At 37.3% G+C, this 18631-nt stretch overlaps 1 protein-coding gene across 7 annotated transcripts in view; it reads left to right on the plus strand.

Annotated features, from left to right (window-relative positions):
- Positions 1-18631, plus strand: part of utrn (utrophin) — a 193575-nt gene that overhangs the window by 36967 nt on the left and 137977 nt on the right. For all 7 annotated transcript variants that reach the window (XM_052594682.1, XM_052594686.1, XM_052594679.1 and 4 more), the window contains 13 exons: positions 3219-3431; positions 7754-7935; positions 8010-8160; positions 9894-10013; positions 10725-10826; positions 11936-12043; positions 12243-12422; positions 12503-12681; positions 13006-13105; positions 13180-13267; positions 13353-13600; positions 13944-14124; positions 17219-17334. In XM_052594682.1, coding sequence (XP_052450642.1) covers positions 3219-3431; positions 7754-7935; positions 8010-8160; positions 9894-10013; positions 10725-10826; positions 11936-12043; positions 12243-12422; positions 12503-12681; positions 13006-13105; positions 13180-13267; positions 13353-13600; positions 13944-14124; positions 17219-17334 — 1968 coding nt within the window. The remainder of the gene's footprint in view (positions 1-3218; positions 3432-7753; positions 7936-8009; positions 8161-9893; positions 10014-10724; positions 10827-11935; positions 12044-12242; positions 12423-12502; positions 12682-13005; positions 13106-13179; positions 13268-13352; positions 13601-13943; positions 14125-17218; positions 17335-18631) is intronic.

Genomic DNA, 18631 nt, shown 5'->3' on the forward strand with positions numbered 1-18631 from the left:
ACATTATCATGGTCAAAACCTGGTGGCAAAAATTAGTCACATGATCTTTAACCTTTTGATCTGAAAAGCAGCCATACACATTCAACCATTCATATTATTCATATAGTTCTGATGACTTAAAATATATATATATATATATATATATATATATATATTATATTTAAACAATATTATTATTATCATTCTCAAGTCATATTGATGTGTTATCACTTTTTGGTCATATTCTGCTGCCCGGAAAACAAGTTTTTTTTTTAGTGGTCGACCGATAGACGTCGTAGTCAATAACAGTTCTGGCTAATATATATAGAAGTCTGTTTTATTTACAACAATTGCATTTTTCCCCAAATGGCGCAGCCCCTGTTTTGCTCTGTGTATGTTTCATTGTATTTTCTGAACTGCAAACGTAAATATGAAGGGCTCTTGAGAGCAGCTGCACCTGTGCATGAAAACGAATGCCTGTCTGACAGGTTACAGTTCTGAACCTTTACTGTCTTTAATAACCACGAGCTGCTCCTCTGGCCACTGGAACTGGATTGACTGCAGGTCTCTAAAGTCATCTGTTGCGTTAGAATGAATGATGATTGATTGTTCTCCCTCCAAAGGCCTTTAATGTCAACCCTAACAACAGGCTTAAACATGACTATTTTCATAATCTTGCACACCCTTTTTTGCTAATGGCGAATTTTGACATGAGTCTGTCTGGAATGATACTTTAGGGGATTCACACCTGCAGGTGAATGAGGTTCTCTCTTTCTTAAGGTTGCAGCGTGTGTTCCTGATTTGTGGAGTCAGATCCAGAGTTGTTCAGATCTTCGTGATCCTGCGCGGTGGTTAGGGTTAGGGTTAGTGTTGAGACTACTGTATATGTAGGGCTGATGTAGGCATCTGCTGGGGCGCTGTGGGACATTTGGGTGGTTCTGCATCTGTCAGACCACAAATATTTCAGTGCTGCTTATTCCAGCTTTGCTCACCGCCCTCCAAACACACACTGTTTCACAGTCGAACTGAAAGAAGAGCGCTTTTTCCAGCATGTGGGATGGAGCTGGGAACTCCAGCCGAATATTTTCATCAGATGACCTTTTCCTCCAGATGAGGGCTGTTCTCTGTGCATTTATTCAAGGAACAAAGCTTTGTTTGAGGACAGAGATTAAATGTCCTTTCTTTGCGAGAGCTCTGTTACGATGAGCTTTTCCTTGTTCGGATGACATCCAGTCTTTTGAAATGGTGATTATCTTTTACACTAAACATGTTATATTCAGTCTCATGTCTGTTGAGTTCTCCAAACAGCCCTATATTAAAATAGCTGATGATTATGTAAGTTGCTGTTTTTGAAGATTTTTTCCCCTCTTACTAACAGAGACGTACCAAAAAGTCAACCACATATTTTCTGTTAATGGCCGAATTAATGGCCGTTTTTTTTCCCACTGGTGATACCATATCTTTATTTGACCCTCTTTCTCTAGAGCTCTATATTCTAATTATATTCTTTAAAAAAAAGCTGTCGTGTCAATGGCTTTATTTTTGTACTTGTACTAGGGTAATACCATGTTTTTAAACTTGTAGAATAGCAGTACTGTATTTTTTGGTGGTTATACAGTGTTCTTGACATCTAACATCTATCACTATAATGACACGCTTTTTAAAGTTGCATCATTATAATACCATTTTGTATGACTTATATGATGGAAATACCATGTTTTTTTTTAGATCTGGCACCATGGTAATACCATGTTCTTGTCATCTCTCGTGACTGCCATGATTCTTGTACTTGAACCATGGTAAAACCATCTTTTTTGACTTATATGCTAGAAATATCTTTTTTTGTGTCTCTGGTACCATGGTAATACCATGTTTTTGATGTCTATGGCAATGCAGGTGTTTTTTATTTATTTAATTTTATTATGGCAAAAATTAAATTTATTATATATGGCAGTAGAATGCCTTTTTTAATTAAATGTTATTTTATTTATATATATATATATATATATATATATATATATATATATATATATATATATATATATATATATATATATATATATATATAGCATGCTCTTGACATCTATCATGACACTGTAATGGACTTTTTTTTTTATTGCACCATGGTAATACCAGGATTTGTTTTTTTTTCACTTATAACATGGTAATAGCATATCATGGCAATGGCATGTATTTTGCACATGCACTATGGTCAAGCTATGTTTTTTTGGATACATTACTATGGTAGTTGAATGTTTTTGGCAGTGCCTGATGTAGTTCATGTCATACTCCCCAGGGCAGAGTTCCCTTTGTATTCAAGTTATCAGTCATAAGCTTTCTTTTGAGTTCTCGGGTGTGGTGCTGTTTGGTTCCCTGATGTAAGTATTCAGATCAGACGGGTTCATTTACCTGATTCTGTCTCTTTTATGAAACAGCACAATGGTGTTCACGCCATGAAGAAAAACCTGCTTCTATTTCTATCAGACTCTCACAATTAGCGGTCGATTAGTGTTTCTCTCTTCTCAATGAGCTGTGACATTTCCGTCATGGGCGTGCTGAGGAATGTAGGTCGCCGGGTTTAGAAAAGCTGTCAGTTTTTAAGGCGTGGGACATAAACATCTGAGAATGTGAGAGATGTCTGATGTTAGCCGGTGTTCGTCAGCTGAGCACACGTACCAGCGGCGGTATTGTCTACGTCTGAAGGTCTGCTGATAGTTCCTGCAGCTCTTCTTGTTCTGAGTGTGCGGCTCAGAGCCTGGTAAATTTGTCCATAAGCCGTTTTCCTGTGGGTCTTTGAAAAGAAAGGAATAGTGTCTTAACATGTAAAATGCTGGGCCAGCTCACAACAGACGCACAGTTAATCTCAGTAGACACGTCCAGGTCACAAAGTCAAGACACACCTGAAAAGGATTTCAGTTTGTACATGGATGCTGTGACTTACATTGAATCAGACTGAAATCACTGGTTCTTTAGTCTCCTTCACGTCCCTTTGAGAATTCGTTAGTGTGATGTTCAGCATCCTTTACAACACACCATTGATGTCTCTTCACCTGCCACAATATTGGCGTTTTGAACATAAATGCTGACATGTTTAATTTGTTTCCTAAAACACACAAAAACACAGCTGTGTAAATCAGATTTTACATGAGGGAAAGCTGGCACATTCACAGCACTTAACATTTTCTATAACCGTATACTCGGATGAGCCGTGAACTAAAGCGCTGTGTGTTGCTGTGCAGGGTTTGGCTGCAGAGACGGAGGAGGTGAGCAGCACACGGCCAGAGACGCCCAGCACACTGACGGAGGTGGACATGGAGGTCAGTCTGGACACGTATCAGATGACGCTGGAAGAGGTGCTCACCTGGCTGCTGTCGGCTGAAGACACGCTGCACATGCAGGACGACGTGTCTGACGACGTGGAGGAGGTCAAAGACCAGTTCCACACACATGAGGTATATGTGACACACAATATCACTTCATAAACCTTGTAAGCATTTAGTTCATAATCTCTTGTTTTTTTTAATTACTCAGGAAGCTATAACATAACAATAAACCATTACTATTAATAATAGATGGGTAACAATTAATAACAAACTTTGATGTTGGCTTGACAAAGCTTTGTTTGAAAGTTCGAAATAACTTTGAAATGCTTGAAGTTTGGTGATTTTACTAAATTCTGAAGTCAGTAAAATGTTATCATTGTCTGCCACACAGCTAAAATGTTTAAATAAGCTGCGAACATGATTTAACATTCTGTTAACATGTTTTATCATGTTGCTAGAATGAATCATCATGTTGCTAGCACATTTTAGCATGTTTCTAGCATGATTTAGCATATTTTGATGTTTCTAGCATGTTTTTTTTGCCTGATTTAACGTTTTATCATGTTTCAAGCATGATTTAACATGTTTTCACATTTTATGCTTGTTTTAGCATGTCGTTAATATGATTAAGCATATTTTGACATGTTTCAAGTATGTTTTCTTGCATGTCTCTAGCATGTTTTAGCATAATTTAACGCTTCTTTCATAGTTAAGCATGTTTAACATATTTCTAGCATGTTTTGACATGTTGCTAGCATGGTTAGCACCAGGGATGTAATGGAGGCTAAACGCACGTAAACGCCGTTTACGCACCTCGCAAAATTCGGAAATAGTGTTTACCCACCTCCAAAGTGCGTTTATCCTCCTCTAAATAGCCTACAGTTCCTATGACATTTTAAGTTAAGCTTATGTCGTTTTAGTTTCATATTGTTCATTATTAGTTTATTAGGTTGTTTGTTATTAAAGATGAAGTCTTTCATATTGTGTTGCAACTTGTCAGTGTTGACCATTGCTCGCGGTGTTGCCAGTAGTGGGAAGTTCGGATCATTTTACTGACTCGGATCTTTGAGTCTCGTTCAGCAAAATGAACTAATCTTTTCTCCTCCCGTCTCTATGGGACTGACATGAAGAATAAAAGACTCGGACCTCACCTGTCGATTCAGAACCGTGTAACCATGTTGTGTAATGCGCATGTGCAGTCAACACAAAATGAACGACTCACTCTCTGAGACAACTCGTTAGTCCTGAGTCATATTAAAGATTTGTTCAAAATAAACGACACGCTACAGACTGCATCAGGATTCAAAAATGGATATCTGGCAATTAATAATAATAATAATAATAATAATAATAATAATAATAATAATAATAATAATAATAATAATAACACAACATAACGTTCGTTATTTTGAAAAGAAACCATCACTCAAACAGCAGCCATTCATCTAATCTCTGCTTTATTTGTGTTCGTATACAATATCCACGATCCGCCAGGGCTATAGTTCAATGGTGCGCACATTTGAAAAGATAATAATTTTATGACATGTTTGTAAAATATTTTGTCATACAGAATAACATTTTTATTTATTTTACACTGATTGATGCGATCTGCAGAGCTAAAACAGCTAACAGAGCTAGCGATTACTCTCCTCTTATTGATTCGCGTCAGCTATGACATCAGTGCAGGATCATTAGTTTGTAAAGCTGTCAATCATCTCACGTGAACCACGTGACCAAAAGGGTGTCCTTCTGCAATGAAGCTGTCTGTGTCATTGATAAAATATATGAAAGACAAACGTAAAAAAATATTTGATTCCCGCTTGTTAAATGTGAATATGTTCTAGTCTCTTCTCTCCTCTGTGACAGTCAACTGAATATCTTTTGAGTTGTGGACAAAACAAGACATTTGAGGACCATTCCTGGGCTTTTGGGGAAACACTGATCCATATTTTTCTGACATATTATAGACCAAACAACTAACCGATTAATTTAGAAAATATTCAACAGATTAATCGACTATGAAAATAATCCAAAATCCCAAATCATTACGTACAAGTGCATTGCATTGGAACCCCAGGATATAAACCTTCCTCTCTATTCCTCTTTAAAAAAAATTGTTCTCTCTGTTTTGTCGTTTAGTAAACTTTATAGATTTCAACCTTATTATTCCTTCTTGAGTCTCTTTAACAAGAACTTAGATTAATGTATGAACTGAATAGTGATCGTGTGACTTATATGAGGGACTAAACAGTGATACCTTTGGTAGTAATATCAAATGATAGCCTATAGCGATGTCATCAGGATACACATACACCGGTGGGCAGTGGCCCACCTTACCGTAACCACGAGGTGGTCACCCATAATTTATAGTTTACCCACCTCTTTTTTTACCACTACACCTCTGGTTAGCACATAGCTAGAATAAATTAACATGTTACTAACATGATTTAGCACATCGTCCCTGAATATCCGTTAAGCTTTACTAGTGTTTGGCAACTTAAAAGACACTTCAAGTCTTTCACAAATACAAAGGTTTGACCACCTCAATGAAAGTTTTTATTTCGATCATCGGGTTTATGAAAACTGTAAGTCAGATCAGTTAAATATATAGAAACCTGAGTCAGACCAGTCTGAATGTCTGACCTGAGTTTTGGTGGCTATAACTTGAAAACTTTAAGAGGAGATACAGACTAAATTTAGTCTCACATGAAGAAGAAGCTTAATTAGGATTTCATTGTTACTAACAAAATTCCTCAAACCATGAAACTTCCCATTTCTGACCCGAGGACTTTAAGTGTTAGCATGTCCCGTGTTGAGATACTCCATGTTCCCGTCCTGTTGGAGAACATGCTCTGAACATGCCAGGTATGTGAGGAATTCTGTGAGGCAGAGAGACAGCAGAGCCGGGCACATAAACTCACTCCTGAGCGATGGATCCAGAGCAGGAGGGCCAGGTTTATATTCCTGTCAGAAAGTGAAGGCTAATGTGAGGCGCTGACGCAGAAACAAAAGCAAGGCAAATGCTGGAAAGCTCTGGAGAGCCTCTGAGCACTGGGCTTTTCCTGAAGCTTGAACCTGTTTGTCTTTGCACTCTGCTTAAAAACATCAGAGATTTAGATAATGTTCAAATGGTTTGTTACGTCTTTTTTTTTTTTTTTGATTGTTTTCCTGTTTCAAGAGTAGATCATAAGACACCGTGTGAATGAGCGACACATTTTCTCTATAAAAGTCTCACTATATGAAGACATCGTCTCCGGAGCTGCTCTGAGAGTCACTGCACCAGCATTTCACCACTTCATTTGAGCAAAACATTTTCACATCTTCACGGAAAACCACCCAAATAAAAGTTTGGTTTTAACTTGAAGAAATTATGGCAGAAATATTTTAGCATTGCTTGAATTTGATCAGTAAACCGTAAACATTTTTGACAAAATAAAAATGAAAATACAATGATGTGTTGTAAAGGAATTGTGTATTTTCATTTTAATACATTTTAATAGACTAATTACATAAAAAAGATTTTATTTGATTTGATGTTTTTTATTATAAATTTATAGTAAATCACAAAACATTAACAGTACGTACCTCGGTTTTAATGTCATGGTTCGGTATGGTTTCGGTTTAGCAAGAGAACAAAAAAAACAAAAAACAAAAAAAAACTAAATTCAATTACAATTAAAGTTTTCCTAGGGATAAAATTCTACGTAAGCTCCTGCTGTAAACTACAAGGGGCCCTTTCACATTACTATAAGATTACAATAAACAACAGAGCCCAAACTTAAATTCAGCTTTAATTTTAATAAGTTTAATCCTTAAAAAATTTACACATTTGTTCGGTAAACATGCATAAAATGTAGATTTTCGGTACAAATAAATGTACCGTTTCACCCCTAATATTCAGTAAAATTCATTCTTATTTAAACCATTAATACAGAACATACAAAAAGTTAAAAGAGAAAACAGAAATGTAGAAAAATTAAACAGATATTTTATAAAACATTGGATAAAGTTATGCCGTAAATGAAATTCAACATAGATTAATAAATGCTGTAAAATTAAATATATTTACAGTTTATACTTAAATATACTTATACTATATTTACAGCATTTATTAATGTCAACACATTTTATTATAAAATAAAAAAACAGTTTCCATGTTTCTTTGACAAAAATAAAACCCTACAGTAAGTATGATGAACTGTATGACTTGAGGAAATAATTATTTTAAAATGCAATATGCTGTGATAAACCATCCAACGGTGCAGCTGCTTATTACATGACTTCTTATCAAATATAAATAAATGCATAAATAATATTAAGCTGTTATGGTTCTTTATTATATAAGAAAACTTTCCTTCTCTCGCAATCACTACAAATACATAGTCTCTAAGACGTCTGTGAAGATGGTTTGTAGTCATGCTGGTGACTGATGTGTGGTTCTGCCTCCTCAGGCGTTCATGATGGAATTGACAGCTCACCAGAGCAGCGTGGGTAACGTCTTAGAGGCGGGAAACCAGCTGATCGCTCAAGGCCACCTGAGTGAGGAAGAGGAGGAAGAGATCCGAGAACAGATGACACTGCTCAACTCTCGCTGGGAAAACCTGCGGGTCGCCAGCATGGACCGTCAGTCCAGGTACAGACACACTCCTACTGAAGACTTCTGTCTGAAGAGTCAGCTTGAATTTGTCACCTCTCCTCTGTCTTCAGACTTCATGAGGTTCTGATGGACCTTCAGCAACAGCAGCTCCAGCAGCTCTCCGATTGGCTGACGCAGACAGAGGGGCGGATCCGTAAGATGGAGACCGAGCCAATAGCAGGAGACATGGAGGGATATCTGGCCCAGATAGAGCAGCACAAAGTAAGAGGAGCATTTGATTCTCTAAGCAGGCCTTGGTATCGCCATCTATGTCATGGTGTGTCATGATACATTGTGATGCATCACAAAATTATACACTCCAAAAAGTTTATGGATTAGTTCACCCAAAAATAAAAAATAAATATGCTAAAAATCTTCTCACCATCAGACCTCTTGAAGATGAGCTTGTTTCTTCATGGGAACAAATTTGGAGAAAAATGTAGCATTTAGTCATTTATCAGCTGTTTGGGCTCTCCTTCTGACGGCACCCATTCACTGCTGAGGATCCATTGGTGAACAAGTTTTGTAAAGCTACATTTCTCCAAATCTGTTCTGATGAACAAATAAACTCATCACATCTTGGTTGGCCTTAAGGAGAGTACTTTTTCATCAAATTTTAATTTTGGGGGGTTAACTATTTCTTTAAAAACAACCCAAATTGGTTTATTTTGGCAACACTGCTTGATTTAAAAATGATGAATCCAGTGCTGGGTTGATTTTGCCAAGTTGTAAAATGACTATACTGCAGGGTTCAAATGAACACAGAACTCAGCCGATAGTAATAATCCGAAGGTGAAACAGATAGGTGAAGTTAAGCCTAATGCACTTGAACTTGCATGACATGTAATGCTCTTTCAAATCTGCGTTTCCAACCCACCACAGTTGGGTTATTGATTATGAACAATTATCAGCTCTTCCTTACCCAACCGTCTGAATTCAGCATTTGGGCTGAAAAGTAAACCTGTGGTTTCAGATTGTAACTTGATCACAGTTGATACACTGTAGATTAGAAACATAAAAAGAACATTATGAGACAAAGTGTATACTTAGCATTGATAAAGTCTCCTAGAATAGTAACCTCTGTGCAGTAAAACATTGCCAAGGAGACTTGAGTAGTTAATGAATGACTCTCATCAGAGATCCCGTCTGTGTACACAACCTGTTCACAAATAAAAGCTTTCTCTTTCTGATCCCCGACGTGAATGTATCATGGATGCTGAAAGGATAGAGAGAAGGAGATTGAGTTGTGAGAAGAATGAATAAGCAAATCAACACACGCCCCAGTGAACGAGGGGCAAACATGACCTCTGCGTGTTTGTTCATTTAGCGAATGGAGAACACGCACACAGAAACGTTCGCTCCCACACACATGCTTACAATTAGGAGCCTCGCAGTCTCATAGGAAGGGTCCCACAACACCCTAGTGCTTCCACATTATTTACAGAGACACGCACATCTACACTTTCATACTTGACACAGTACAGAGTCGAAAAATCTCCACCCTAAATTCCAATACATCAAACTTAAGTCTGAGAAACCTGTTAAAAACATGCCCTTGGCAGACTTGACCTATAATTAAAAGAAAGGTATTAGACATTTTATCTGATTTAACGAAATAAGACCAGTATTTTTAATTAAATGTAATTAAGGCTTTGCATTGTGGCATTATTTTCATGTTTCAGCTTCTATACTGTTTTATTTCCTGTAAAATAATAAATACATGCATGCATGCATACATAAAATCACTGTTGTAATAGTTGCAATGTGGGGAAATAAATTCAATAATTATTATTATTATTATTATTATTATTTCATATGATAATATGGTGATTGGTGATTTGTCTTAATGTGCATTTTCTCTTTTCTGGGTAAATTAAGAAACTTAAAATGTAATAAAAGTGTACATTAGACCATTCCTTAACCTTTTGACCTCTTATTCCTTGTTTTTTCCTCAGGTGTTGCAGAATGATCTGGAGCTGGAACAGGTAAAGGTGAACTCTCTCACGCACATGGTTGTGGTCGTGGATGAGAACAGCGGGGAGAGTGCCACTGCTGCCCTGGAGGAACAACTGCAGGTAGAGGACAACATGCAGGATAAAATGAGTCGAAATGACTGTAATTATGAAATGGCTATTCAGAGAGTGATTATCAGAGCTGTAATTGCCCTCAGATATACAAATGATATAACTCACTTGTTTCAATTATACAAGTTATTTTTAATTAAGTGTCAGCTGATGTTTCTTAAGCAGTAATATTCGTATATCACCATAAAATGTAGTACAATAAAAGGCATAATCATGTTTGTGTTTTTATGAAAATTATCTCATTAGGTCTAGCTGTCGTTACTGGTTATATTCAGTATTCCAATTAATTGTTAACTCCTGCTATCTGTAAGGAAATCTTGAACTATTACTGTTTTAAGAGGAAAAGATGTGTCTGTACCATTGTACAGTGTTGTTTGATCAAATTTATAGAGATCAAGGCGAATGCTGTATGGCAATCTAGTTCAATTGAATGTAGTAAAGAATTAATTTTTCAGTAAGTTTCTTCCTACCTAAAGTGCAGAGGTAATTAAACCAAGCTGTTTTCCATGCCTTTACTGATAGCTTCTCTAAAGAATGAGATCTGTTAATGTTGGACACAGTATTAGAGAATTCATTGGATGCAGCACAGCAATAAACTTGGAACTGAACAGACATTTGACACTCCCAGAGGCCGTAAAAGTGTGTGAAAAGTCATTCAGTGAATAACTTTCCCTCTTTTGTTTTTCCTTCTGTTCTTTACAGTCACTGGGAGAGCGCTGGGCGGCAGTGTGTCGCTGGACAGAGGAGCGCTGGAACAAACTAGAGGAAATGCAACTTGTGTGGCAGCGTCTGCTTGATGACCAGGTGAGGCCTGATACCAAAAATCCAACATTCCAGTGTAACAATCACAAAATTCATAATGAGTCCATTTTTATGCATGTTTTCAAATAATTGCAATAATTAAAAAATATAATAATTGCTTTCATGATGAATAGTTTTTGAGTAATAATGTTTGAGTACTTAAAGGGTTAGTTCCCCCCAAAATTGAAGTTCTGTCATTAATTACTTACCTTTAAATTGTTCCAAACCTTCCAAGACCTTTGTTAGTCTTTGGAACACAAATTGAAAATTTTTGGATAAAGTCAGAGAGCTCTCTGACTGTACGTAGACAGAAATGCAACCGCAACATTCCCAGGTCCAGAAATGTAGCAAGGACATCGGTAAAATAGTCCATATGACATCAGTGGTTCTACTGTAAATTTACGAAGCTATGAGAATACTTTTTTTTGTGCAAAGAAAACAATGATAACATTTACGGAGCACTTAGATTTTATAAAAATACCTTAATTTGTGTTCTGAAGAAGAACGAAGGTCTTATGGGTTTGGAACAACATGAGAGTGAGTAAATAATGATAGAATTTTCATTTTTGGATGAACTAATCCTTTAAATATGTTTGGTTTTGCCCATACATACATTAATTTCAATCTAGAACAAACCTGAAGTTACTTAAGCTTCTGGCCAAAAAATAATCAGAGGTGTGCCTCAGGGCTCTGTGTTGGGCCCCATTGTATTGTGCTCTAATCTTGGACTTGGAACGTTCATTGAATGCATTTAAGGGTCAGATTGCTATTTTAACAGTTTTGGCTGCATTCTGGGAAAGGGTGAGATTCAATTATGGTAGTTCATGACTTGCAGATACCATTACCATTGACCCATGATATCATTAGTGTAGAGTCCACACAATCTTGTTTTCACACTTCCTCCATCTGGACCGCTTCCGTCAGTCTGCAAACTGAACTGTGATGTAAATCAGGGAATATCGTCTATGATATTACATTAATTTAAAGCTTTTTATGCCAGTATACCATTTAAGGTAGGGTAGTATGATTATTTACTCTTTTTATATGGAACAACATATGAATGATGAAGCATTTCTGGTATTGGCAAATCAACTTTCTTCTCCTCCATTCAGAGTTTATTTGGATCATGGCTAGCAGATAAGGAGAAGGCGTTGAGTGAAGTTCAGACCAGTGATTTTAAAGACCCTAGTGAAATAAATGCCAGCGCCCGCAGCTTAGCCGTGAGTAGACAAACACACATTTCATATTTGGAGGTTTTTTATTACTTGTTCATAGTTTTGGATCTATGTTTAAATAATCAATGTTTTGAGAACATAAATTATTTTAATTTTAAGATTGTAAACTTAGGTTTTACAAATAAAAACTGAAATCTACCAGGTTGATAAGACCATTGCTGTTTTGGCCTATGATTCTTTGCAGAATCTCAAGGAGGATATGGCCCAGAAGCGGCGGGCCCTGAGTGCTCTGTCAGATGCTGGACAGGATGTGATGGTGCTGTTAAACAGTCCAGCCGCAGCTCAGAGGATCGAAGAAGCCACAGACCTACTGACCCAACGCTGGGACAACCTGGTCCAAAAACTAGAGGACTGCTCCAGCCAAGTCAGATAAATGCATCTCATGTGTTTGTTAATGCACATTAGCTATGTGACACTGATTCCAAGTGTCTGTTTGGTTACCAGGTAACTGAAGCGGTGTCCGTGACTGGGATGCCCCAGGTACAGGAGAAGATATTCATGGAGACTGTCACAACAGTTACAACACGGATGGAGCAAACCTTCACCAGCAGCGACCGAGAGCTACCGCCACCCGCCCCACCAAAAAGAAGACATCTTGATTCAGATGGCGAGTTCAGGAGATTGTAAGAAAAACACACCTCTTCCTTGTACAAAGTCCAAAATCAGTCCCTCCAGGATTTTTAGATTTTGTCTTATTTTTTGCTTGCACTTTTGTCTTATTTTTGCAATAACAAAAAGTTAACTTGAGAGGGTGTAAAGCAAGCATGTGTTCGAATGTGCGGTCACTTTATTGCAGTGAATTCTATTCCAACCATATGAAAGTGTTAAACCGAATACATTAGCATGAGCTAGACAGTTTATACACACTTAGCACACTGCTCTGTTGTTCTGCTTAGCTGTAGCACTCCTTCATGTGAACCCGGTGGGATGTTTTTTATGTTTTTTAGAGCTGAAACTGATGTTCCCAAGCTTTTGTCTCGGCTGGCTGCATGGAAGTCATCTGCCAGAGCTGCTGAAGACAGTCCTGTCCTGAAGGAAAATCTACAGGTGATTTATTAAAACACTAACCTTTACCTGTCCACATATTTGGTCTACTGAATATATTTTTCCTATATCTGTAGACCTTGGGTATGGAGCTTGCTGAAAACGAGGGGGCAGTGAAAGAGTTGGTGCAGAAAGGAGAGAAGATGATTGAACAGCTGGAGAAAGGTAGGGGGATTGTGAGTGATTTTCTCGATAAATGATGGTTCCTGTTTTCTCCTACTGATTAAAATCACTCTAACTGTCTATACAGAGGGTCTGCCTTCAGAGGAGGCCCGTTCTGGCCTGGACTCTCTGCATAAAGAATGGGAGAGCTGCCAGAACCTGATCCAGGATCTGAGGAACCGAGCTCAAGTTCTAGAGCGAGTGGCAGCGGTTCAATCAGGACTGAAGGCTGTAAATGAATTCCTGAAGGAACAGGAGCAGTGGTTGCTCTCCACAAAAGGTTTTAGAGCCAAGGACAACCAGCAGGAACTCCAGTCACTCAAAGATGACTGTGAGGTCAGTCAAATACTAGGCAGTTTTTATGCAAGACACTTTACTTAAATCAGATGTTAAAGGGAATCTAGCAGCATACTCTTAAAAAAAATAAAGGTTCTTTTTCGGCATTGATGGTTCCATGAAGAACTGTCAACATTTATAGAACCTTTCCATTGCACAAAATGGTGAAACAAAGTTCTCTTGATTATTTTATTATCAGATAAAAATCAAAACAAAGAACCTTTATTTTTAAGATTGTAGCAACAAGTTAAATCCCAGTCTGAATGGCTTATGTGATTTTGCAGTGTAACATAGAGTTGTTAACAGAGCAAATCTGTACTGTTTTTACTGTACTGTGTTTCAGACTCGAATAGCAGAGCTGGAAAAGCTTCAGCCGCAGGTGGAAGATCTCTGTTCTCAGACGGAGCGTCTGGCCGCAGAACCTGGTGCCCCTGATACCATGAGGCCCAATGTGACAGCGCTGGCATCACGCCACAGCACGACTATTCAAGAGGTCAAGATGCGGCGGCAGGACATTACTAGAGGTATACATTTCCAAGTTGCAGCCTTTACACTTACGCTCTCATAACATTTAAAGAATGTCACTCCAGTCTGCAATTTGAGGGAACTTGGGATTTTGAAAACCGGTAGTTGAGCTTTTCTATCCAAGCTACAAATATAGAGAAATGAAATCACTTCTGTAAAAAAAGAACAATACACATTCTTAAAGGATTGCATTTTAAAGGGAATATTTCAGCCAACAATGTCATTATTTATTCACCCTCATGTCATGTCATTGCATATCACTTTGTTCATACTGTCAAACATAAAAATACATTTTGAAGAATGTCCAACCTGTACTTTGCATACTGTAAAACAGACTTTAACTGGTTCTGTCAAGCTCCAAAAATGACAAAAAAAGTACAATAGAAGTTTGTGAGCTGTCCATTAGGCAGCACACCAAACCAAAATGCTCCTTCAAGTTTCAACCTCTCGACATAGGTAATCACTCCAAACAGCTAGCGCAGCAGAGCCGTTAGTATGTTACTAAGCTAACAATGTGAAACCAAACTCATGGTATAGTAAAGTGTCCATTAGGTGCTCATTTGAGAACCTCAACAGAAGTTCATAATATAAGTACACCATAAGTACAGTACATGGTGCAAACAATGCCAAGTTTTTCTTTCATTCTGAAGTCACTTTGGATAAAAACATCTGTTTTTGTGTTTCGAGGATCACTAAGTTCACTAGGTTTTGGAGCAGATCTACAGAAAGATTGAGACTCACTGAGATTTTTATTTGTCCCGGGGTTTGAATTGGTGCCAAGGGGTGCAGTGCCTCTGTTTCTCTGTCTCTGTTTGTCTTGTTCTCTTCAGTTTTATTTAAAGACAGAAATAGTGACTTATGCAACAGGTTAAATCATTTGTGGAGCCAACAAGAGCAGAGCCAGACTAAGAGAGAGCAGTCTATTTATGGCTGTAACTTCAGTGTGGCCCATGAGAAAGCTTTTACACACTGATAAACCTGTTCCAGAGTTTGTGTGTGTGTGTGCGCCGTGTGTGTGTGTGCTAGAAAGAGCTCTAAGTAAGAGTACATCAGTGTTTAACCTTAAAGCTTGAGCAAATCTCTCTCACACCCACATTTAGCCAGCCATGTAAAATGAGGGCATACCATAGACTTCTATTGTTTTACATACAGCTAATTATGACCATAGACTGACCCCATTCTGAAAACCTTTCAGAAATAAATTAGACTAAACCAGAATGAAAATGGCAACAATAACAATGTTTCTTTCTTAAAAATAGATTTTCCTAAAATGTCCCAAAATGATGAATTTTTTTTTTTTTTTTTTTTTTAAAGAACGTCTGGAACCATTTTGTGCTCAAAGTGTAGTTAAATAAACACACAGACATGTTTGCTTAGCAGATTAACATACCATAGACTACTGATGTATTTATATTAAAGCTAACTATAGCGTTGTATAAATAAAGACTACAATTAGCTAAAACAGATACAAATGGCTTTGTAATAGCTGTATCATAAAGATACAAGCTAAAACAGTAACAACGCTTGCACTCTTTTTGCTATTGTTGGACTGACAAACCCCCCATGTAAGATAGAGCATAAGTCTAAGTGAACATCAATAACATGTGGAGTCCCACAAGGCTCAATTCTTGCACCGCTCTTGTTTAGCCTGTATATGGTCCCACTAAATCAAAACATGAGAAAGAACCAAATTGCAGCTATGCTGATGATACCCAGATTTACCTAGCCTCCAAATGACTACAGCCCCATTGACTCCCTCTGCCAATGTATTGATGAAATTAACAGTTGGATGTGCCAAAACTTTCTTCAGTTAAACAAGGAAAAAACTGAAGTCATTGCATTTGGAAACAAAGATGAAGTTCTCAAGTTGAATGCATACCTTGACTCTAGGGGTGAAACAACTAAAAATCAAGTCAGGAATCTTGATGTGATTCTGAAAACAGAGATATGCTCACACAATATAAACAGACCACTCAGATCATTAGGATCGCGTCAGTTAGAAATACCAAGGGTTCACACAAAACAAAGGCAGTCTGCTTTTAGTTATTATGTTGCCCACTGTTTTAAATTAATTGTAAATATTTTTCGAATGGTTTAAAAAGTTTTTAAATTCCTTGTATTATTGATTACTTTTTATGATTATTTTACTTTTATGTAAAGAATTAGCTTTGAATTACCATTGTGTATAAAATGTGCTGTATAAATAAACTTGCCTTGCCTTGCCTAATTATAATGACTAGCTCAAACCCTTATCCCTTAAAGAAAACATGCATTATTATTACTTTATTTTTAAATAATTTTTGCCTTCGGGGATGTCCTCTTTTGGTCTCAGTCATTTTGGGCAATTTTCCAGCAGTTTTGTCCCCAAGGTATGGCTGCATTAAATATAAACAGTTGAATGTTCGTGGGACAGTCGGAAAGCTAATGTTCCATGATTTGATCTGTTGACCTCTAACATCTGGGATTCAAGCTAAGAAATGCACACCCACACACAATGACAAACACAAATGAGTCGCAGGCAGTTATTTTCGTCTCCTCTCAGATATTCAACAAATAAACATCTTTGAAAGAGCTGGTTCACATACATTATTAATCAGAAATCTGAAAATGCACCACCCATAACACCTGAGTATCATCATAGCCCTGTAGCATATCATGCCATAGATTTTATACCATATCATATCATATTCCAATCATAGGTCTGTATCATACCATATTATGTCATTTATCATATATATCATATACTCATTCATATCATATATATTGTGTCAAATAGTATCATAACATATATATGTCATTTGGGATATACTGTATGACATATTCTTTCATATCATATAGTGTAAAGTATAATATGATACATTGTATTGTATCGTGTCATGTATATCATGTCATTTGGTATATGTATCTTAAAATGCAGTTTTATGAGCTTATCTTATCTGACACGGAAAGACTAAACTGCTAAAATGTGTTGAACAGAACGAATAGTGACCAAAACACACTTTCTCTTAAGAATCGTTTTGTAAATCAATATGAATTGCTCTTGTATGGCTGGAGTGATGGATCTGTGTGTAATTTGTCGTTGTGTGTCTGTAGTTTTGTCCGGGCTGGTGGGGTCCAGAGCGCTGCAGCAGATGGAGTCCAGACTGAACACGGTCATCGCTGATATCAGAGACATCCCCACAGCTGAACAGGGAGTCGTTAAAGCTCAGGTGTGTGTGTGTGTGTGACAGGGATGCTTGTGTGCAGGGTATGTAAGCCTGTTAAGACACACCTGCCAGTGGAGACTATTTACTTGAAATGAAAGTTGTTGAATACATCTGATTGGCCGCAGAATTGATCTGTTGTAGACAATGTCTTTGAAGTCACTCTTGCCCTTTACAGTAAATCAATGAGAGTTAAAGCACGTTCATATCAAGGACAATAACGTTGATGATAATTACAAAAAGACAATATTCTAAAGGTGTGGTGACATTAGGGAAATTTCAGGTCCATTGTCTGTTGGTGTGTTGATCTAGCGTTGTGCCATATGTGGATTCTCTGTTAGCGTTTGGTTTTTGGATGTTTCTTTCATTAACTCCATGAATGATGGGAAGAACGCCAGTGGCTAAGTGAGCAAATGCTGGCTGGCATTGGTTTAAATTTCTATAAATATTTATACTCTGCTGTGTTGGTCTCTGGCCTGAGCCGGCGATGTCCACGTGGCACGTCTGCACAGCTCTCACAGGCCCACACAGACAGACTGAATATGACCCTGCATCCAGCTATGTGATGTCTGTCATACACAAGAGCTGATTATGGGCTGTGAGAAGCAGAAACTTGTTTCTGTGTTAGTGGAAGTGGTTTTTGGAGGGCTTGTAGGTGATTGTGGGTTGAGCTGTGTCTCCATCTGTGGGTGTGAATGGAGAACTGCACTCTGCACTCTTATTACATTTTATGCATGTGAGTCAACAACAAGTAAGGATTTCCAAGATGTGTTTTTCACGGAAAAATATGTGCAAGCCATTTTTGTAGAAGTGAATTGGTAAACGTTTGTACATTTTCAGCAGTAGTTCAAGATTGTGTACAGTAAGCATTAAAGTAAAACACACTTTTGAATAGGTGTTTACATATCAAAAATAAGTTTTTAAGCATAACAAAAAACAGCATATCCAAGCATATCCAAAACCAGCATATCTAAGTCTCAATTTAACAGTAGTTACCATGTCATTAAAAAATAGAAAAAAAGTGACATCTTTTTTTTTCCTTTTTCTTCATTGTCTGGTATTTTGAAGACACTTTGCTAACCTTCGCATGCAGTTATGGTGAACTGTGATGCATCTTTTATTTTATTTAACTTTTTTACTTTTACTTTAGGTTACGATACGTTACGTTACGTTACTTTACAAATTTACTGCACGAATTCTTGTGCTGTTACCTTAGTATTGTACAATATTATAGTATTTATTATTAGTATTTACTCATTTATCATTAGCATTTATTAGTTCTCAAAATTTTTATTAGTATTTA

Source organism: Carassius gibelio, chromosome B23 (genome assembly GCF_023724105.1).
Source record: "Carassius gibelio isolate Cgi1373 ecotype wild population from Czech Republic chromosome B23, carGib1.2-hapl.c, whole genome shotgun sequence".
Lineage (NCBI taxonomy): Eukaryota > Metazoa > Chordata > Actinopteri > Cypriniformes > Cyprinidae > Carassius > Carassius gibelio.